This window comes from Anomalospiza imberbis, chromosome Z, assembly GCF_031753505.1.
Source record: "Anomalospiza imberbis isolate Cuckoo-Finch-1a 21T00152 chromosome Z, ASM3175350v1, whole genome shotgun sequence".
NCBI lineage: Eukaryota > Metazoa > Chordata > Aves > Passeriformes > Viduidae > Anomalospiza > Anomalospiza imberbis.
Genome location: NC_089721.1, coordinates 1,217,089 through 1,240,653, shown reverse-complemented (window position 1 = coordinate 1,240,653; position 23,565 = coordinate 1,217,089). Strand labels below are relative to the sequence as shown.

General features: G+C 48.3%; 1 protein-coding gene across 5 annotated transcripts in view; it reads right to left on the bottom strand.

The window, feature by feature from the left end:
• ZBTB7C (zinc finger and BTB domain containing 7C) overlaps positions 1 to 23,565 on the bottom strand; it is a 150,687-nt gene that overhangs the window by 11,794 nt on the left and 115,328 nt on the right. The window contains exon 1 of one of the 5 annotated variants that reach the window (XM_068177080.1): positions 5,221 to 5,467. The exons of the other annotated variants lie outside the window; for them this stretch is intronic. Coding sequence (XP_068033181.1) covers positions 5,221 to 5,408 — 188 coding nt within the window. The 5' untranslated portion in view covers positions 5,409 to 5,467. Of the gene's footprint in view, positions 1 to 5,220; positions 5,468 to 23,565 lie in introns of those variants that run through there. 5 annotated transcript variants of the gene reach the window in all.

Genomic DNA, 23,565 nt, shown 5'->3' with positions numbered 1-23,565 from the left:
AAGTGGCAAAAATCAGAACAGCAGAATATTAGACTACCCTGAGAAATGTTTTTATAGAGGGTTTTTTCTGGACACTAAGCTTCATTCTCCCCAGTTAGTGGATTATTTACTCAACAGCAAGAAAAATTAGAATTGCGATATTGGGGTGTGATTATATTCGTAGTTACATATAATTTATATGCACAAAATATATTTTAAAAATTACTGGGTTTTGGTGGAAATTAGCTATTTTTCCTTTCTTATCCCTCCCTGGTCCTCCTGAGATGTGGTTCTGTTAACTGCAGCATTTAGGCAAGCCGATAACTTTACAGGATGCTGGCAAAATTGAAGGTGATTCATGTCATTTAAACCGGGGGTGAGGGGGGAGAGGGAGAGAAACAGCCCATTCATTTGCATACATTTGCATTTTTTAAACTCTCAGGGTGGTTTGACAGCTCTGGAGCTCAGCGAGCTTGAGAAATGACCTTATGGTTCCCATGCCCCCGGGGAGGTTGATGGCCAGAGGCTGGAAGTGTGCTGAGGCTGACGTTTTCCTTCCTTCCCCTCCCTCCACTCCCTCCTCCTGCACTCCCCCCTTCCCATCCCCAAGCCAAGGGTGGGGTCCTCAATAATAACAGGCTTAAAAATAGCATCTGATGGTGACAAATGTCACCAGTGCATGCACACACACACAGACACACACACACACGCACGCAAATGCTGAGCAGACGACACGGAGTTAAACAGCAAAATCCCATTTTATAACAGAAAATTACAGCATTGTTAAAATAAACTGGAGGGAGATGGTGGAAAGGGTGGAGGTCACCTAAAATAAACGTATTCTGCAGATGACGTTGTGAAACATTGCATTTATGGTCATACTTAAAACTCATGCATTACTTTCTTGCCAGGAAAAGCCCCACTTATAAAAAAAATGATGGTGGGATACTGGACTGCTTCCCCCACGTTCTGCCAACAGATTTAGACACCTGAAGCTGCAACAGGAAAAAAAAAAAGAGGGATTGGGGGAGCTAAGCTATGTCCCCTTTTTTGGGTGACAAACACCAGATACAAGCCAGGGACTATAGCAATGTCATAAGCCACCTGCAATGTGTACTCCCTGGGTGACCCAAAGCTCATCCAGGCACTCTGCTGATCAAAACCTCCTTTTTTTCTTTTTTTTTTCTTTTTTTTAAATAATCTTTTTTTTCCCCAACGTCCTTCACTATAATACTGAAGGATCTCAGCATCTCGAAATCAGCAATGTAAAACTGAAATATCAGAGTGAGGCGAAATGCTGATTTTAGCACCCATGGTAAGTAAAAACCACAAGATTATAAGTAAAAACCAATAGATTATAAAGACATATGTACAGAAAATAAATACAGCAAACTTGTATTGCCTCTATGTGTTTGTAGGGGTGGAAATAGAGCACTGGCACATCTCGGAGCAGCCCTGGAAAGATGTGCCAACCCTGGGGAGGGACAGGATCCTGCCCCTGGGTCTCAGCGTTGCTCAGTGGCAGGAGCAAGAGACCTGTGACCTGTGAGGGCTCTTCACCAGCACTTCCCTTTCCCATCTCCTTCCTCACCCCCGGTGACAACGCCCTGAAAAGCCAAGCCCTTGGAGGAGATAAAGGCTGCCAGGGAGAGCCCAGGCTTGTGAAACGTGTGGCTGCTGGTTCAGGGCTGTGTCAGGAAACGGGGGATGTCCCCTTCTCGTCCACGGGGACAGCGTTTCACACCCTGACTCCTGGCTGGGAGATGGCAATTTTGGCTTTTAATTGCCTGTTGGCATGCAAAATAATTGCTGTAACATGCAACGTTTCAATATTTTAATACTCTAATATTTTAATATATTAGTATTCAACTACATTAATATTTTATTATTTGTATATTTTAGATATTTATAATTTTGCATTAATATTGAATATATTCATATTTTACTTGTTTTTATTTTATATTTTGATTATTTGCATTGAGATTTTTCTGAGCATCTCCCCTTAAAATGTGCACTGCTTGGCCTTCTCTTTGCTATGATTTTCCCTAAGGAAAGTGCTGGCTCCTGACTGTGTTTCTTTTTTCCATGCCTACAAGTAACTCTCGGTGGGAGCGCCCCACCCCCCCCCCCCCCCCAAGATATGGGGGTGCCCCAGGGCAAGCAGGGGATGCAAAGCAGCTGCCCCCCCATGCCAGGCTCATTCTGCATTCAGCACAGTGGAGGAAGGAGCCTCAGGCTCTGGCTGATCTCTGCCTGCTCCCGGTGTCAAAATGTCATTTTTCCAGGCAAAACAAGGTGTCTCCAGTTCTTCCCTTCACCCAGCCTGTGCGTGTAGAGGGATTCAGGGTGCAAGGCCAGGGGCAAAGCTTGGAGTTGAACCTCCCTGACCACTGCTCCCCCATCCCAGCCAGCTACTGGCCCCCCACTCCTGAACATCCCTTGGTCCTTGCTGACACAAAACCCCTGGAGGAATTCCAGCTTTACCCCTGAAGCATAAGACCACCCAGCAAAGCATCCCAGAGGTGTCAGAACCAGGCTTTGGGGTGCTGAGCATGCAAGGCCACCCCAGGCTGCTGACCCTGTCAGGAGAGGGAGTCAGAGAACCACAGAATGAATCTCAGAATGGTTTGGGCTAGAAGGGACCTTAAAGCTCATCTCCTTCCACCCCCTGCCGTGGGCAGGGACACCTTCCACTGTCCCAGGCTGCTCCAAGCCCTGTCTAACCTGGCCTTGAACACTTCTAAGGACGGGAGAGTCAGTAGGCGATCTCAACACCTTTCCTCACCGTGATTTATTTTCTAGCACCACCTCCCCGGCCCGGGGCACTCAGCACCCCAAGGCTCAGATGCTTTGGCTCTGCTGCTGTGCTACCTGCACCTCTTTCCCAATCCCTGCTCCAGGCTGCAGGAGCAGAGGCAGCAGCCAGGGTGGGCTGGCTGCTCTCCCTCTGCATCCACCCATGGTCTCGTCTGTGCAGACCTGCCTGCTGCATCCATCAGCCCATAAATATATGTGGGTTATTTCTTTCCCACCCCCCCCCCCCCACCCAGTTTTATTTGTGTCTCTTCATAATGAGGCAATTAAGATGTGCATGTGAGATCACCATAATCTGTCAAAATATTACAGCTACTTTCACTGGGGTACGCTGGCCAGTGATTGATCACTCCTGCTCCTGTTACTTGGTGGAAAAACACTGGCACAGGGTGCCCAGAGAAGCTGTGGCTGCCCTGGATCCTTGGAAGTGCCCAGGGCCAGGTTGGACAGGGCTTGGGGCAACCTGGGATAGTGGCACGTGTCCCTGCCCACGGCATGGGTCTTGGACACAATGGTCACTTCAAACCCAAACCAAACTCTGATTCTGTTTTGGTGGCATAGGGATGCTGAGGCTCCGTTCCTGCATCCACAACCTTGAGCAAGTCCCTTGTGCAAATGTCCCTGAGCAAAGCCACCCACACTGACACCCCATTCACAGCCAGCCCCACAGGGACAACATCACTGCCCTGGCCAAGCATTTGACTCCAATTGGGAAGACCAAGAAAGACTTGGGATCCCCAAAGGTGGGATTACCTTTTTGTTTGAAAAATAAGGAAGGTGTAAAACCTGAAAAAGGTAAATGTTGCCTTTATATTTATTCCTTACTATGGGGGCACACCTCCCCTCTGAACATCTTGTCTCCAGAAGAACATGTTATTAAACCACCCACCCCAGCAGCAAGCGTTTCTGCCCTCCAGCAGGAAGGTGGGGCAGAGAGCTCCTTGCCTTTCAATCACTTCCCTGGGATGCCTGGAACGATGAGGAAAACGTGGCGACATCAACCGCTGCCTCCCTCGCAAGGAAATCACCGGGGTTCTGAGGAACACCACCCCCTCTGCAGACCCAAAGGTGGTTCTGTGCAGGAGAAATCACCGGGGTTCTGAGGGACACCACCCCCTCTGCAGACCCAAAGTTGGTTCTGTGCGAGGGAACCACCTCACAGCAATGCCACCAGGGTTTTACTACTCTGGGATCTGCAACCAGTCTGGGCGACACGGGGTTGAGCTGAGAAAGGTTGGGGTGTTCAGCTTTTAATTGTGTTTATCCACACAGAAATGAAGATCTCGCCGAAAACTCGTGGATTTTGCTTGTATCTGGACAGAGCAGAAGAGGGAAGATGTTTCCAAAGCGATGCTTTGGCAAGGAAGGATGCACAGAAGGTGGCATTCTCCTTGGAAGAAGCTCGCTGGCAGCACGGATGGGGAGGAAGCCCCGTGGGTGGGTGCAGAGGTGGCATCACCCCACAGGTCTCCCGACAAAGGAGCAGGTCTGCAAACGGAACAGGTGAGCGCAGTTCAAAGGGATGCTCTGTGGGACAACAGTGACAAAGGCCAAGCAGAGTCCCCATGATGCTGACACAGATGGAGACCTCCCTCTGATGCCAGGAGGAGAGGGGTGGCCAAGAAGCCCAGCCCTTCACAGGCTACATGAGATGGAAAAGCCCCAGAAGTCGAGCATGGTTTGATCACATAATTAAAGTGGTTAGGCTTCAGGGAGTGAAATCACAGGGGTGACCTTCACCCTGGTATTTCTTCATTACTTACTGGACTTGTCAGAATTCATACTAATCTCTGAACAAAATCCTTGGGCATACAAGGATTCATCCTTACCAACAGCTGGCTGGCAAGTTGAGCCCATGTGAACTATTTATATTTGCACATACTATATAAAACTGACCTTTTTTTTCAGCTGGAACTACCAGTTTCCTATAAGTAGGCCACAAAAAAAGCCATCTTTTCTGAAGTCTCATCAAGGAGTCCAAAACAAAAGGTATTTTAGAAACACCTGCAGAGTTTCCAGTGATCCTGAGAACAACCCTTTCTCTTCCCAGTTTCCAAAATCCATGCAGGAGTTTATCCAGCCAAGCAGATCTGGGGCACATCAGTACTGGAGATCTGCTGGATCTCTCTGGTAAACATCACTTGGGAAGCTCCACGGGGACTGTTTGCTTAGAAAGGTGGTGACAGGTACCACTCACTTGCTCACCAGGATGTGGAGGCTGAAGCAGCTTCTGTGCCCTGTGTGAATCCATCCCAGGGAATTTTTAAACATTCATTACACACCACAGCAAATATACACCTGTGAACAAATCCATCCCTGCAGGTTGACTCCAGCTACCCAGAGCCTACATGGAGTACTCTGTACTTCATCAACTTTGTTTGCATACAGATATGATCTGGCAAAATTGCAAATTATGAAGCAAATCACCCCTCAGCGTGCTGAACAGTTGGGTGCTGCTGGTTGTAATGGGAATTTGCTGCTGCTCCATGGCCACCAGGACCTGACCCCAGTCCATATAAGGCTCGATTTTCTGTCCTCAGTTCCTCTCTGGGGAGGAACTTGTGGCTCAAGTTGAGCTCTTGGGTGGCACATGGTGATGAACGGGTTGAGCTCATGGCAGGGTGCTGGAACCACCTGATCTTTAAGGTCCCTTCCAACCCAAACCATTCTGTGATTCTATGATCACATCACCAAGTCCTATGCCCCTCCCATTTCCTTGGAACCAGTTCTCAGCCCCAGATAAACACCAACACAAGCCCTGTCAGGGCCAGAATAGAATTCAGTGCCTGCTGTAATTGAAGGGCCATGTTTTCACTTTGGCTTCCTTTTCCCTGCTTCTTTAAATTGCCTGTCACACTGCCCAGTTTCAGAATTTCTATAAAGCTCCAAAATCAGGAGCTCCAGGTCACTTCTGGGTGGCAGCTTGATGAAGTCTGCATGCTGCATGACAAATGCCATCTGATGTGCTGTGCAGGCCTTGGCAAAGGGGCATCCTGGTGATAAATGGTCAAATAAACATAAACAATTAGTGGAGCTACATCAAAGGCACCACCTGGCTCCAGATGGTGTTTTGAGGGCTTCATCCACACACAGAGCAGGGGCAAATTAATTAACCACAGCATCTAGGCAGGTACCAGAAAGAAGACTTTTATGGAGTGGTCACATCTGACATCACAGTCTTTTCTTGCAGCCTTGTCCCCCCATTCAAGCATTTCCTTGGATGTCTGGAGCTTGAGGGGATGGTGCTCTGGGCATCAGCTTCCTAATGCTCCCCTCTGCTGAGGCTTCAGAAGGTGCTGCAAAGCTAAAGATGCTCAAGATCCCTTTTTATTTTCCTTGAAACCCTTAGTGGGCCCTGTCTACACATCTCTGTGTGGCCTTGATGGTGTCCTGGCCGTGCGCAGTACGATGTTGCTGGTACAGGCAATGATGCTGAGTGAGTATCTCCCCCTCACCCAAATCTATATGCACACACTCAAAACATGCGTGGGATGGGGGAATATGTTAAGTGAAACAGGAGAATTTCCAGGCATCCTCTGCAGCCACTCCACTCTCATGGAAACTCATTCACACCTCAAGAGACACACTCCCCCTCCCACACCACCAAAATGAGGAAGAAAAGAGAGAGCAAGAGGAAAATCCCCACCAGAGGTTTGCCCATTCAGGGTCTGGCTGAACATCAGGCTGCTGGTCTGCCCAGCAGCTCTGGCTTGAGACAGATGAAAGTCCATGAGGTATGTGACATTGCTGGTGGCATTTCTGCCCATGTGTGAGCAGCTACTCTCCTCCAACACCTTCCCATTGCACCCAGACCCTGCTACAGGGAGTGACATAGGATATATATACACATATATATATACACAGGATACATCCCTATTAACACACAACATTACAATCCAATGAGCACATCAGTGGTAGGTACCTCCTTCCAGCACGGCCTTAAAAATAGACAAAAAAGCCATTTCCTCCCATTCTGAACTCTCCTGGGAAAACACGCCAGCCCATTCCCCCTTCACTCTCTCTCGTCCTGTTCTTCTTCAGAGCCAGAAAAAGGAAAAGAAATTTTAAAAAAAGGCTCCTATTGAATGGCCTGCACACACTGGGTGGGTTTGCTTCCTGACCAAAAAAAAAAAAAAAAAAAAACTTAAAAAAAAAAAAAAAAAGAAAAAAGAAAAACCAACCAACCAACCAACCACAGCGGAAAAATGTGCCCAGCTTAACCATGGAAAACTGGTTTGGCTGGCGTCCCTCCGGAGTGGACAGGATTGCGAGGGACTTGGACTCGGATCCGGGTGAGGCTGTCACCAGCCTGCATGAAAACACAGCTCCAAAATAAATACATTTTTTGAGGGCTCCGAAAAAGCAGAGTGCAAAGGATGGGGATCCAGCTTCCCCTTCTCTTCTCCCCCTCCACCTCACCCCCAGAGAGAAAGCCACCAACGAACGGGAGGACTTTGGGAATAAAAATAAAAGGGTCAGAGCGCTCGCACATTAAATCAGAAGCAGATGTGTGCCTGCTCGCCAGCCTGAGTCACTGCGGGAGGGTGGGGAAGGGGGGGTTATCGCTATTTTGGTGCTGGGTGTGGGGTACAGAAAACAATGTGAGGAGAAGGCGGTGCAGTGTTTGAGCAGGCTTAATATCGGCTTAGGAGCAGGTACAGGCAGGCTCCAGCAGCGGTAGGGTGGGAAGCTCAGCTCGGCAGTGACATTGGCAGCAGCTGCGCCCCATCCCCTGCCGGGGCAGGGCTGCTCCTCCAGACCCTGCCCAGGCTCCCTGGCAGCATCACCAGGCATCCCCAGAGGCACACATCCCTTTTTGGGGGGGTTTCTTGCTGATCTCCCAGTATCAACCCTCCAGGAGGAGCACCCAATCCTCCCCATGCGCTGGCCGAGATGCTGCCAGGCCTGAGGTGTCTCCAGACTCACAGCAAGGCAGAGGCAGGAGTTTTGTCCTCTCTCTTGGGAGGACAACCTCAGCAGCTCAGCACCTCTCTTAAAGCCCTGCTTGCTTTGGGCCAAGCCCCGTAACACGAGCTCGGCTTCTCCTTTCAGCTCCCACTGTGCCCTGTGCTGCTGACACCGTGTTGCCGTTCATTAGGCTCATAAATCCCACAGGTATTTAGGAGAAAGGTATCTCAGATTGGTCTATTCAACTCTGGCATAACTCAAAATATTCTATTCCTGCTTGGCTGTCATGAGAGCCCTTGCAGCCTCATTGGTTTGTAATTGCCATTTCAGTCCTGGAACTCTAAACACACGAGCTCCCGTGCTGTGGCTGGGCCGGAAGAGTTCCCACATAGACATGAGGTGGATTTTGGAGAGGTGTGTTCATGGAAGGTGCCTCTGCAGATGGCAATACAGCTTGCAAAGACACAGCCCCTCAAGCACCACCACCCCATCATCTGAACCATGGGCAGAATGATAGTCCTCAGCTTGTATGGTGTATCAAAGTCAAACCAAACACAGGATGAAAATTCAGGACTCTGTTTCAGAGAAGAGACCAAACAGGCACAGATGTTACCTGTGAGTGTCTCCTCTGAGTCACCCACAGGACCTGCCCCACTGGAGAGGGGAGTCAGGCAGAGTGGGTGAATATTGCATCTCCCCATCCTTTGCTGCCCTGAAGACGAGCTTCACAAGATGCTCCAATCCATGGAAACAAGAGACGACGGCTTTAAACGGAAAGAGTGGAGATTCAGACTAGCTAGGAGGAAGAAAGTCTTATGATGAGGTTGGTAAAACATAGGCACAGGTTGCCCAGAGAAGCTGTGGGTGCTCCATCCCTGGAAACATTCAAGTCCAGGCTGGATAGGACTTGGAGCAACCCAATTTAGTGGAAGATGTCCCTGCCCAGGGCAGGGGGCTGGAACAAGATGACCTTCAAAAGTCACTTCTAACCCAAGTCATCTGATGATTCTGTGGTCCCATGACCACTTTTCATGCAAGCCAACATTGTCCTGGCCACACTGAAGCCCCAGTGAGACGCATCACATCCCTAACTCTTGAGCTGGGCATTTCTAGTGGAAATACTGCCAGGTTTCAGCACTGTGTGGTCAGGGAAAGAGGATGAGACTTTCATCCAGACTTTTTATATGTAAACCAACCATCTAATGAGCTCTCTGAAGACCACACAGGTAACATATGAGCATAACCTTATAGCATGGCCCAAGCACCAGATATCCAGAGGTAACTCCCTGTCTTCCAGGGATGATTTAATCCAGCTCTCAAGGTTACAGAGCAATTTAACTGAAGATCTGGGGTCAGATTCAGATTTCATTTTTATCTCAGCTCCTCCTGTGTGCCAAGTCCCTGGTTTCTCTGCCAACCCGGTTGCAAGCTAAACAGCAGCTGAGTCCTCAGCTCAGTCCTCAGCTCCTGCAAAGCCTCACCCGCCTGAGCAATCCGCACGATCTGGCGGGGCCCACCCATGGCCAGCTTGGTAAATATAGTCAAAGCTGGTGGAGAACCAACAGAAGAAAAAACATTTGAACTCTCCCTGGAAGAAGAAAAAACCAAATATCCACTGCTTAGATGTTTCACTCAAACACATGGAAAAAAAAAATACTGACAATCAATGGGATTAATTTTTTTAACCGACACTTCTGCAAGTAAGAAGGGGGTCTGTGGGATCAGGTCCCTCAGCAGGCAAGTCCTATGTCCCAGTTGACTTTTGTACATGCCAGCTCACAGTCTGATCTGATTTAAACCAGCTGAGTTGTAAATGAGGCTTATAATGGAATTGGCAAATGACCCTTCAATACAGCATCACAAACCGACAGCACTCAAAAATAACCAAGGGTCGAGTCAGGACTCAGCTCTCAGCCAAGGGTGAGTGCAGAATCTGGGATGCATCATGCCACAGGCTACCAAAGACCCCAAGCAAGCAGGGAGAACTGCCAGCCTCTCCCCACTTTAGAGGGGTGACCCTTCCAAAACAATAACAAAACAAAAAAACAAAATAGAGGAAAGGAGGAGAAAACGCAGCCCTGACATGTAGAGAGAGACAGTCTTGCCTGTTTGTGTTGGCCTATGCTGAACTCCAGGCAGTTTCCAACTGGAGCCCAGAAATGCTGATGGTGTTTGGAGTCTGTCTGCATCCCTCCCATGACGTGAAGAGGCATTCAGGATGATGGGCTAGGATGTTGGTATTTTTTTTTCCCCTAACAACTATATTTACTGTTACATTTTGAACTCCCCATGCTGTCATTACAATGTCAGATGAAATTACATGTGTGATAACCATAACATCGACACATGCACAAGTTCACAGAGGTTTTACAAGGAAACAGCTTCAAGGGAAGAGGGAAGCTGCTCACATGCCTCAACTCAAAGGGGATGTCCAAAGGAGTCACTGAATTACAGGGCACTGCCTACAGCCTCAACTTGGCCTTGCTGGAACTGAATTGAACATTTTTTGGGGGGCTTTCCTGGGTAAAATGTATTCTTATTTATCCTGGTGTAATTCTGGATTGACTCCAGGGATTTAACTGATGTTGTTCTGGATTTGCACCAGCACAAAGGGGATGAGGACGTTAAAGTGGTCTGCAGGACAGACTTGCAGAGTGATCTTATTTTCACTGGGATTCTGTACTGGAAACACTGTGACGGTCACAAATCCTAGAATGGTTTGGAGGGACCTTAAAGCTCATCCAGTTCCAAGCCCCTGTCATGGGCAGGGACACCCTCTCCTAGACCAGGTTGCTCCAGGGGCCATCCAACATGATCTGGACCACTTCCAAGGATGGGATATGGGAGTGCAGAATGAAGATAGCTACACCACTGAAAAACCATCTTTTATCAAGGCACAAGATCGCCTTTCACACATACGCCCCCTACAGAGCACTTCAAGACTGAGGAGAGATGCTCTCTTCTGATCCAAGATGTGCTAGAGCCATAGGAAAGGAACCCCAGCTTGTCATCCACTACTAGACCAGAGGTAACTGCTCCACAAAGCTCAGCCTTTAAGGTGTTAAGAAAATCCCAATTTCTGCCAGGGAAAAAACAGCCATCAGATTTCTTCCAACCTGCTATGGGCAGCTGGGTGAAGAGAACTTGGCCGGTGCTCCTGGAGTACGGTTCCAGCAGCAAACTCCAGAAGAGAGGCATATCTTCCTGTGGCACAGCTGGGTGCATAAGGCAACATCTGTACAGCGCTGACTGCATCTGCTTAGGGGGAAATGGTACAAGTCTAACTAGGCTGGTCCAGTTAAAGTGCCACAGATTCCAGAGAAACTGACAGAATGTTATAGATCAACTTTGCAGTGCATTGTGACACACTGAGACAGACTGAGAGAGCTGGGAATTTGGCCTGGAGAAGAGAAGGCTCCAGGGAGAGCTCAGAGCCCCTGCCAGGGCCTCAAGGGGCTCCAGGAGAGCTGCAGAGGGACTGGGGACAAGGCATGCAGGGACAGCACACAGGCAGTGGCTGCCACTGCCAGAGGGCAGGCACAGATGGGATATTGGGAACCAGGAATTGCTGGCTGGGAGGGTGGGCAGGCCCTGGCACAGGGTGCCCAGAGCAGCTGGGGCTGCTCCTGCATCCCTGGCAGTGTCCAAGGCCAGGCTGGACAGGGCTTGGAGCAACCTGGGGTAGTGGAATTTGTCCTTGCCCATGGCAGGGTGGGTGAAATTGACATTTCCCACCTAAATTCTTCAGTGATATCCACACCTCTGGATGTTTTGGCTCTCAGCTCCTACACGAATTATCTTATGGAGCAGCTGCTTTGCTCTTGCTTTCTTACACCAAAAAGAAGAAGAAAAAAACAAACCATAACAACCAGACATCTAACACAAGAGCAACACCAAGGACTTGTGGGCTGGAAAAGGGCACTGCACGTGCGTGGGGAACACATGGCTGCTTCTTTGTACTCTTCCCAGGGTTCAGGTTTGATTCACCTCCTGAGCAAAGGACTGGAGGATGCTCTGGGTGTGTGTTTGTGGTTGGGCAATGTTCTGAAGAGCAACAGCACACATGTGGAACCAATCACACTATCCTAGGACCTACTTTTTATCCTGGGTGGGAAAATACCAGTGTTTCACCCCACTTTTCCTGCCATCTCACTGTCTGTGCTTTGCATCTCCCTCCACAGCACAGGTAAGACAGCCCCTGGTTAAATGTATTGCAGTGGTTACTCTCTAGGAGAGGAAAACTCCTCAGGTAAGGGGCTACAATAAAACCAGACACTTGAAAGCACTGACCTCTCCCTTCCACCACCCCACCTCCCACCTGTGATCTCTCTAACCCACATGATGTTGTTCCATACATCCATCACACGAACGGAATACCCCTCGCAGCACATTCATTTCTACCCTCCCCTGTTTGTCCACGAAGACACACAACCAAAAGGGGTGTGGATACAACCTCTTGCATAGTTTCAAACGTACAGATATGTATATTTTTGTTCACCTAGTCCTTCCCAGGGATGGGCAGGAGCCCAGCAGCTTGCTCACACCACACTTCAAAGCCACGCACCAGCGCTGGATGAAACACCAGCACCGCAGCACGCCGGGGACTTTCCTTTTCCAAGCCAGCTCTTCAAAATATTTATAAAGGCACTTAAGCCCCGTTTTGACCGCTGCCTGTGTTTGCAAACCCTGCCCTGAGATTCGTGTCAGGTCGTGGGGAGTTCCGCTGGCATTGCTGACATACCTGAGGACAGGCAGAGGGACTGGCAGAACAAAGCCCTGAGTTATTGCAGAGCTGTGCCCTCCGCCGGGCGCAATTATGGTCAGAGAAAACCCTTGTTTATAGCAGGATCCTTCCAGTTGGGGAAAAAGAGATTTAATTACAAGGTAATGGTGCTGTGGGCGTGTGTGCGAGCGCAGTGCAGATGCGGCCAAGAGTTGGGCTGCTCCCCCTGCCCAGGTGGTTGCTGGTGGGTCCTGCTTTTTTGGAGGTTAAAAAAGGGGGATTTGGAGTCTTCCTCCGTGGTTGTTGAAGTCCGAGCACTGAATCAAGGGAGGTAAAGCATGGAAAGTTAAAAATCCAGGAGAGATTCTTGTCTCACCGGGTCAGGAGCAAAAGAAAGGGGATTAAAGGGAGGTGGATGGCCAAATTACCCACAGCTTTTCTCTTTCCTTTTTCCCCGAGTCATGGCCTTGAACACAGGCTCCCTCCGGTAGGTCATGAGACTCACTGAGTGGTTTGGGATGGAAGGAACATTAAAGATCACCAAGTGCCACCCCTGCCATGGGCAGGGACACCTTCCACTATCCCAGGTTGCTCCAAGCCCTGTGCAACCTGGCCTTGGACACTTCCAGGGATGAGGCAGCCACGGCTTCTCTGGGCACCCTGTGCCAAGGCTCCACCACCCTCACAGGAAAGGATTTCTTCCCAAAGTCCATTCTAATCCTGCCCCCCGGCATTTTTAAGTCACTCCTCCTTGTCCTATCACTATCTGCCCATGTGAAAAGTTGCCTTCCATCCCCTTTTGTCATCTCCCTCTAAGCAGTGGAAGGCTGAGGTCTGAGATGGGTTTGGTTTCAACTCCCTTTTCCAAATGGTATTGCAGAATCAGAGCCCAGTGTGAGCTGCTGACATTTTACACAGAGATGGACTACAGGACATTGTAAGCCCAGGAGCTGAATCCTTATTGGGAAAAAAAAAACCAAACCAACAAAACTACTTTTAGATGAAAAGGTGCAATCCTGCTGGACACCCAGAGCTCCTCAGTGCTGCGTTAGCCAAGGTACATGCTCATCAAATGCATGCATCAGAGAATATTTTTGTAGCTCTGTCTTTTCTGCCACTAATTTTAAGGAACAGAGTGCGGTTTCCTCTCCTGTGTTTCTCATATTTAGCTTAAAAATAAAATTTGAACCTAAATCAAACCAAACAGCTTCTTGCCCAAGGTGGTAAAAAAAAAAAAAAAAAAAAAAGCCTCTTCTATGGTGAACCCTTCAGGAAAAAGGAATATAAATCCCCCTGTGGTTCTTTTCCCCCAGCAACATTCAGAAAAACCCCCAAAAGCCAGTGCAAAATTTGCAGTGGGTCCTTCCTACCTCTGCACACGACTTCTGGGAAACATATAAAACATCTACCGGAGCACAGTCTGATTTATACTTGGAGCAGGGCACCTTTAATGGCAGCAGGAGTGTGGGTGTAAATCTCCAGGCATGGAAAAATCAGACACACAGCCCCAGCCCTCTGGATCCACTCTGCTCTGAATGCCACTGAATAAAAATGAGGCTTTATGGTAAAAAAATAGGTACATGTCCTTCTGCTGGATAGGAGAGATTTCTAAGGGTGCAGTGCTATAAATAATGGTTCAAACCAGTTTTGCACATGTCTTGTGCAGCCCATGATGAGACACTGAACAGGTATTGAGAACACCACAAAAATTATCAGGGGGGTGGAGCCCCTCTGCTCTGGAGCCAGCCTGGCACAGCTGGGGCTGTGCAGCTGCACAAGAGAAGGCTCCAGGGAGAGCTCAGAGCCCCTGCCAGGGCCTCAAGGGGCTCCAGGAGAGCTGCAGAGGGACTGGGGACAAGGCATGCAGGGACAGCACACAGGCAGTGGCTGCCACTGCCAGAGGGCAGGCACAGATGGGATATTGGGAACCAGGAATTGCTGGCTGGGAGGGTGGGCAGGCCCTGGCACAGGGTGCCCAGAGCAGCTGTGGCTGCCCCTGGATCCCTGGAAGTGCCCAAGGCCAGGCTGGACAGGGCTTGGAGCACCCTGGGACAGTGGAATGTGCCCCTGCCCATGGCAGGGGGTGGCACTAGATGGCCTTTAAAAGCTCCTTCCAACCCAAACCACTGTTTGATTCCATGGAGACCCAGTGGGTTGAACTAGAAGTGGAGGCTGTCATGCCCTCTCATCCATCACTGCTTCCCAAAACTGTAAGCCAGCTGTGTTCACATGCACAACTGTTGTCGTAGAGCAGGATGGGAACGAGAAGACTCCAAGTCGAAGGCAAGAGAATGAACTCTGATTTATTTCAAATGCACCGCTCTATTTCTCGAGAACATCGTGCAGACTAATTTCATTGGTCTTAGAGTAAAACCATCTCACACCATTGGTGTGCAGTGAATGACACACGGTGGCAGAACATACCTACAAACAATGTGAACAACAAGATAGATTAGAGAATTATTTACATTCTTTCCCAACTGTCTCCCAGGCTATCGCCTGGTTAGAAAACCTTCTCTTTTTCTCTCTGACTGAACTGAGAATATCCACACACAGCCAAGCATGGGTTGTGTCACATGTGCCCCAGGATGTGCCCACCCCACACACAGAGGGAGAATGCACCCCAAAGCAGTGTCCTCTCCCTGCTCTTTGCACAGGGGGGGTCATGGGGACAGCTCCCATGTGAATGGGGACAATGCCACACTCACTCCTCTGTCATGCAGGCAACACAGCCCTAAGATCTTATGCCCATCCTGACTCCAGAACAACACAAATAAAAATTAATATCCTTGGGAGCCAACAGGGATGGGCAGCAAAGCTCATGTCTGCCTCCATAGCCCAGTTTAATAATTCTCACTATTGCCAACTCCTGCTGTTCAGACAGTGTCTGCCCTGTCTGCAGAGCAGAAACACACCCCCAAGAACCCTGCTCAAATCCTAAAAGACCTTCTTTCTCCTTTGACCTTCACCAAGGGCAGGCTGGACCTCTGCTCTTCAGGTGCATTTGAGTGTGAAGGCATTGGAGGAAGACCCATGTGAGAACAAAGAGGAGACTGCTTCAGGAAACGCATGCTGAAATTAGAAAATGAAATAAACAGCCAGTCCTAAAAGAGAAAACTCCTGCCATAAAGTAGATTTTGAGGGGAGGGCAGAAAGGAAAGAAATGGTTGTGCACTGCCCTGCTTTGCTAAACAGGCAGATGGGACCTGTATTTCTCTTCTGAAACTTTAATGGAAGGATATGATTCTGCTGCAAGCATATTTTATATGCCTGGCGATTAAAGAGGAAGGAAAGGGCATAATTTATAGAATTGTGAAACACAGAGGATAGCTTTCTGGCTGCAGTGTTTCTTTATTTTCTTGTTATTCCTCTTAGTCTTCCTTTTGCTCCTAGGCTTGTGAAAGGTGATGGATGGGCAGTGGTGGAGACAGAAATCTTCCTATTATATTCACAGGGCAGGTACTGAATCAGCAACCACAGTGGCTACAAGAGCTGCACCTCCTCTGAACAAGCCTGAGACCAAAGAAAAAGTGTTTCTGTGTGCCCTCATTCTTCCTACAGTGCTTTCCAGCTCCTACAACTCCCTCACCTCTATGCAGTTAGCAGGCTTCAGTCTTTCAAAGAACAAATTTGAGCCTTGCTTGGTTCTTGATGTAGACAGGAACATGACACGGCCAAGCTCTTGCCCCATCTGATCCCCCTGACCCTGCATTTTATGGACAACTTGCCAAACTCTGCCAAGATCCTGGCATTTCCCACTCACCCTACCTCAGAGGAAGCAATTACCACCCACATTTGTCTAGACAGACACCTTGTAGACAAAGAGCTGGCGGCCAAGAAGGTGCCCAGAACTCAGTGGCACGTCCTTGCACTGAAGATGGCCAGGCACACACTCGGCTGAATGAACAAAAGTGGTGCCCAGGGATCGAGGGAAGTGAACCTTCGGTTCTGTTCATCACTTGTGAGACCACAGCTGGAAGACTGTGTCCACTTTGGAATCTCCAGAGAGACACTGCCATTGTGGAGGCACCAAGGTGGTCAGGGAGCTGGAGCACACAAGGTAAGAAGAGAGAGTTTTGTTCAGCCCAGAGAAGAGGGTGTGAAGGGGGAATCTAATTTTTTTCATCTACCTACCTTATGCAAAACTATAGAGAAGAAGGAGTCAGACTGTCCTCAGAGCACGAGAAGTCAGGGGCAGAAGTTTCAGCAAAGCAAGTTTATATCAGATGTAAGAAAAACATTTCTTAGTAAGAGGCTGGTCAAACCTTGAACCACGAAACCAGAGAAATGCTGGGATTTGTATCCCTGGAGATGCTCAAAACTCAACCACACAAAAGCATGAGCCTGACTGAGAGGTAGAAGTTGGATCAGGAGTTTTCAAAGGCTCTTTCCACCAAAACCATTCCCTGACCCTGTGCTTCAGTTGTGCAGACAGGGAGCCAAGGCACAGAGCAGATGAAATAACAGAACCACAGGTATGCAGGCAACCTGCACCTGAGGCCACATCTCCACAGAGCAACCTGAAGCCCTACCCTCAATGCTTTTGAACATATTAAACCCATCACAACAGTCATGTCTGTGTGCTGGGCTTTCTGGGGTCATCTGCTTCACTGGTAGAAGGCTGAGCTTCTCCTGCTGCAAAATTCTTTGAATTTTTATTTTTTTTTCAACTTCAGGGCCAATTCAGCAACTCATCTTTCTGCTAAGACTGTCAGTGAAAGTGTAAACTGCATGGCTGGTTTCTGTGATGTGGAACCATGCCCACCAAGACTTGGACCAGGACTGTGCAGCCCATTTCACATCAGCCACCGTCCAGCCCACACTTGGCAGAAGGCTGAAGACAGTATCAGCCATGCCTGCATGACTCCTGGCATTGGGCCATTTCTCTCCAACCCTCTGAGCAGCCACGATGTAAATCTTGCTCTTCTTTCACTAGTCTTTGCCGTGACAACAGAATCACTTGGCTGCCCACACCAGCTCTCCTTGGGCGTTTGTCAGGGATGCGTCAGTGGAAAAATGAACTCTGCACCCTGGCGAGGAGGGCGAGCAGCTCCTCGTGAAGCTTACCCCTGCTGCCCTTTCTCAGCTCACACGTTTGCTGCAGGAGGAGTGCAAGTCCTCGTGAAATCACTGTGAATATTTACCTCCACCAGAAGCAAATCCATATTCCTCCCTCCCGATGAATAAGCAGGAAGACCTTGCCCAGATAAATGCAGGGTGAGAGCTTTGCTTCCCTTTCAGTACCAGCACTCCCATGCCTAAATATCTCCATGAAATATGTGTGTGTGCATGTGTACACATCCTTTATTCAGAGCTATATTTACTCTTTAGAGAGAAGACTGCTTGTCCCATTGAAGCCAGAAAGAAGGAAGAAATTCTTTACTCTGAGGCTAGTGAGGCCCTGGCACAGGTTTCCCCAGAGGAGCTGTGGCTGCCCCATCCCTGGAAAAGCTCAAGGCCAAGTTGGACAGGGTTTGAAGCAACCTGGGATAGGGGAAGGTGTCCCTGACTGTGGCAGGGGGTTTGACTAGATGAGCTTTAAAAGCCCCTTTCAAACCAATCTATGATTCTGTGATAGGTCAGCTGAGTCCTCCTGTTCACCCCAAGAATGCTGCAACTCCTGGCAAAACAGAGAAAAACACTCCCCAAAGTTGTAAAACTGAGACTCTCTAGCAATTCCTACACATCACCTAAACATCTGGGGTTTTTTTTCACTGTCTGGAACCTCTTTCATTGAACCACTCTAACTCTATGAATTGCAGAGTCTGGTCAGGGGATGCAGGACCCCACTGTGTGCTGGGCCATGTGGGAACATACAACCCTACAACCACCTGCAGGGAGACTAGCAGAGGCTAGCAGAGAAGTCATGGGGGATGGACACGGTGTGGATTCAGCTCAGGAAGCTCACACAGTTAAAAGACCATAAGCATGGGAGGGTGGAGCCCTACTTCTGTCCAGAGAGAGGGAAGGGAGCCCATCCCCTGCTGAAAGCTGTGGGTGGACGTATTGCACTTGGCCAGCCAGAAGATTAAGGCAGGTCCCCTAATTGAACATTTCCCAATGGGAGGGAGATTAAAAAAAAGCAATTTGAGGGGTGGAAAGAGCGCAGGTAAAACATCATCTGGAGAGAACAGGGTGGGCAGGAGAGGCTCCTCACAGAGAGGGGTGAGACGAAGGCTTGTGGGGCAGAGGAGGATGCTGGCTGCACCAGCCACTGCGTGCTTCAAACGCGGGCAGCAGATAACACATGGAGTCATGGAGCAAGGTGGGAGGAGGTGAAGGAAGCAGGCAGGAGAGAAGATTACAGGAGCGCAGGGAACAACAAAGAGGAGGAAAACGGAGAAGGAAAAAATTATGCAAGGCCTTGAAGGTCAAAAGAGTCAACTTCAAAAGGATTCCTTAAAGACATAGAGCAAATGCCTTTATATTAAATTATTTAGTTTCCACACAAATCTAAATAGTATATGGGGGGGTGGGTGTGGGGGATTGCCTCCCAACACTCTATTTGGCACAGAGAGAAAACAAAGTGGAAGGATGATAAGAGAAGTCTGGGACTCTTTTTCTAATGGACGAGACAGGGCTGGAGTTGGCAAGACCCCCTTGCAAAGGACGCAGAGTGAAGCGGAGGAGGCTTTTCAGGAGAGGAACGATGGGAATGAGTAGGACTTATTCTTTTTGGAACTGAAAAATGTTAAAAATTGACTAGCTCAGCCTGAAACAAAATGTTTTCCTAAATTCCAGGCATCTGTTTAACCAAAAACACAGCAAACACCGAGTTAAACAAATCATGTTGCCTGTGAGAGTCAAAACTCTCACTTTGTAGATGCTGAAATGAAACGCTTCCATTTTTTTACAATTCCACCATTAATCTGACAAAACTGACCCAGACACAGAGCAGTTCTTTTGTCATCAAAACCTTCACTTTGTACTGAAACATATTTAGCTGAATTATCTCTCCCCACTGTACTTAAGGAAGCTAAAGTGAAGTACAAAGCCAGAAGAGTCGGCTCCTCTATCCTGGGGCGTTCAACCCATCGGCAGAGTTAAAATCACTGACAATCTATGGCAAGCTAATGTCAGTAAAATGGTACCCAACAGGAGGTTTGAAGCCAGCACAGTGAGCTCTACAATAAGTTCCAGTCCTTTAAACACCATGCTTAAGTAAAATATTACAGCAGGTCATGTTTTAAAGCAGGCAGAATAGGTGAGGAAATCACTGAGGACCCATGAGGATCCTCTTGGAGGAGAACAGAAATTTCGCCTTTTTCATCTCCCTGCCCTAATCACCCCCACTTTCCTACTGACTGCCTGTGCTTCCTTCCACTCCACACAAGTTTTATCATGTGCTCATCCAGCGGTGGATGGCAGCAGGGACTTGTGTCACTGAGGCAAAGACATGGTGCTGCTAAATCAAGTATTTGCAGGGCCACCACAGGGCCCAACAAGGTGGTAACCACTCACACTGGAGAAAGAAGACACTGGAAGAAAGCGACTTGGTGAAGGCCATAAGGCAGGTCATTAGAGGAGCCAAGAGTTTAGTCCTCCTCATCTTGTCCTCCTGTTTTTGCCCACCTGTATCCCAAGTGTTTAGTACTTTCCTCTGTTCAGCTTTGACCTTACGAGTTCCCTTAACCTTCTCCTGGCAGTTTCCTAATGGGCAAATAAATCTCTGGAGAGTATCTTAAATTCTTTTTTATCACAGACTGTATCAGTGTGATAATAAGATCAGCCTTCAGACTCCCCATTAAGTCACAGAAGGTGTGGTCATCAGTCATGCTTTTCCCAGACTTAATTGCCAGACAGACACTTTAAGTGGAAAGTCCACCTAATGAGCCCAATCATTAAAACATCCCTGGTTCCTATTTGAGATGGAAAATTATATTACTTTAATAAGGGGGTTGCATCTTTGCCCCCCTATTCAATCATGCAGCACAGGAAAGGTGAGACTTCTCTGCAAGTTTGCCTTGGATGTGTTTCATTTAAATACAGCCCCCTGCTTCAGGCAAGAAAAAGTAATAAAACTCTTCACGAAAGGAAAGCTGGGTGGTTGGAGAAGTGGCAGCAACCAAAAGGTGAGCAAAGGAGTCAGCACTGATGGGTGTCACCACTGACACCAGGGATGCTCCTGAGAACTGTCCAGGTGGAGACGGTGGAAGAGCCACCACAGTGGCTGTGCCAGGGTGGAGAAGATGTGACATCTGTGGGGTGTGTTTCTGCAAAAGGCCATACGGGGATGGATCAAGTGGGCTCTCAACTGTGACACTTCTTTCCGAAACAGTTCAAAAGAATTGGCTCCATTTGAAGAAAGAATTGGTTGTGTTGGCCGCCTTCAGGACCTGCACCAGGTAGGAGAAGTGGCTGGGCAGCTGCCAGGAGGTTGGGAAACTGAGGTGGAGCAGCTCACTGATTCAAAAGCCCTCGCACGGGGCATCTCCAGCCAAAGTGCCCAAAACGGGGATCAGGCTGCAGGTCCACTGCAAAGGGGTTATCCTCTCCTGCCCTGTCCACTTCTGACAGGAATACTTTCCCACCTTTCCATCTCCCACCCCTACTCATCACGGAAAGCTTTGTCTGGGAGCTCAGCCTAGGTAAGACCAGCCCAAGTCCCTGGTGGTCTTCAGCCACGCCAGACACCTTTGGTTAGAAGCCATCAAGCCCATGGAGGTGCCCCAGTTGGCATGCTCCCACCCCAAAGCACCGGCGGTGAGAGCTGCTCCGCAGGGAATCCCAGCGGGAAGCCCGGGCAAGCCTAAGTTACATCCAGCGGCGGCTTTGCCAGGTGCTGGGAGCGCTGGTTCAGAGCGATCCCTAATAAAAACAAAAGAGGCACGGAAGGGCGTGTTGCTTTTGGGTAATAATACATCTTAGAACTGCACGGTGAGGCAAAGACAACGCCACACCCTAAGCCACCCCAAGGGTGTGGGCCTTGTACAATGATTCGCCCACGCCCAGAGCCTCCGACGACAATTCACATCCAGCGCCGCGCAAGGATCAGTAAATACCGTATCTCAAACCAGGAAACGACAGCTTTTTCCATGTGCATGGAGGGAAAAAAAGCCAAACCAAAGATGTGTCTCAACGTGAACGTCACCCCAGGCAGATCCACACTGCCGCTGCGCCCCGTATTTTCTGCACTTCCCCTACAAGAGGCCAGCAAAGTCAGTGGCATTCATAATTTGAGTTATATTAAGCATCAATTTTGGAGTTTTTTTCATCATTTCCCTTCTAAAGGGGAAAAAAAATCCAAACCAACAAACAAACCAACAAACAGAGATGATGGAACTATTTAAATGCATAATTACATTTTGATAACAACAAAGTCATGCGAGGCACTTAATAGATAATAAAACAACAAGATCTCATCACACCCAAGCTCATTTTCACAGCTGTAAATCTACTTCTGGTAAAGTTGCCGGGAAAAGATTTTACTATTGAGTAATAATGGAAACAAAATAGCACTTATTAAAGGGAAATGGGAGCAAGAACTCATCAGATGTTGAAAGACAACAGAGAAAATCAGTTTGTTATTAGGAGACAGGAGAAATAACACTGTTCTGTTGGTCTGAGATATTGGCAGCGAGATGTGTTGGTTATTTACAGAGATCCCACTTTTTTTCCCCCTTCTAAACCACAGTGCATTTGCTGTGATGTTCACAAAAACAGCAATTAAAGATGCAGCTCTAGGGTTGCACCTCCAGGAAAAGCAAAAAAAGCAGCAAAATGAAAGTGTCTCCAGACCTATGCCTAATAATTTCTGAAGTCAGGAAATTCAAGTTGTTTTTCCAACATAATTTAAGTTATGTTTCCCCACAAATGCACCTAATCATTAAAACAAAAAAAAGAAAAAAAAAGAAAAAAAAAAAAAAAAAGAAGAGATGATGATTGCAATAAATCTGCTTTCTGAGCGATCCCAGGAAAAAGGCAGTGGCTTTGAGCCTGTAGGAAGGATAGAGCTAGTAGAGTTACTGTGTACCTGCCTGAAAAAGGGAGGCTCAAAGCTTTCCTGGGGCCAGGTGGTGTTCCCAGGGAGGAATGGTTGTTGCATTATTAATGAGGGAGAAGATGCGACCACCAGGGACAAATGAAATATATATTCCTGGCTGGCACAGCAGACACAGTTCTGGTAGCTCAGGAACAAGGGGGTCATGCTGGATGTGGCTACTTGCCCTCAGGGCAGCCAACTGGGGCAGATCAGGAGATGTTTGTACAGATAATAAAACTCCTGCTCCAATTTCTGAATCCTGAGAGGAGGCTGGAGAAAAGATGGATTTTATTTCTCCAGCTGCAGCACTGAATAACAGGAGTGAGGCACAGCCCTACTGGTGCACACACAAGCAAAGAAATAAAAATATCCAATATTATTGTTTACTGATGATGGCTCAGAGCATGTTCAGATCTGACTAAGTTTCTACTGGGCAAGGTTTTATTATCATTATTATTATTATTATTACTATTACTACTACTACTACTATGACAATTACTGTTATTATTACTCTTGGTATTAATTGGAGTGACCATTTAAACTGCACCAGTGTCTTACAGCTACAAGTTGGATGCTCATTCCCTTAAAGGCACTGTGTAAGTGAGACCAAGGAAGGAATAATCCATTCCTAATGCCTGTGGTCCAAAGAAACAGTGGGAGAAAAAAAGAGATTGCTTGTTTTGTGCAGAAGAGGAACAGAGAGACTTGATGATTTGCAAAGACCATGGATGAAGCCCTCGGCAGAGCCAAAATTTGATGTTAGCTTTTACAAATCCCAACTCAGCCCTCTGTCTAGACCATCAGCCTGAACTAGCTCTCATCTGAGGCTCAGCTTTATTCAAGGATAGAGGTGGCCTAAAGCTCAGAGGAGCTTCAGGTCAGGGCCACCCCATGGGTTCTGATGGGGACAAACTTTTCTGAGCAGGGGTGCTGTGACAGGACAAGGGATTAAAGTTTTAAACTAAAGAAGAGGAGATTTAGATTAAGTATGAGGGAGTTTTCCATAACGAGGATGGTGACACCCTGGCACAGGGTGCCCAGAGAAGCTGTGGCTGCCCCTGGATCCCTGGAAGTGTTCAAGGCCAGGTTGGATGGGGCTTGGAGCCACTTGGGATAGTGGAAGGTGTCCCTGCCCACGGCAGGGCCTTTAAGGTTCTCC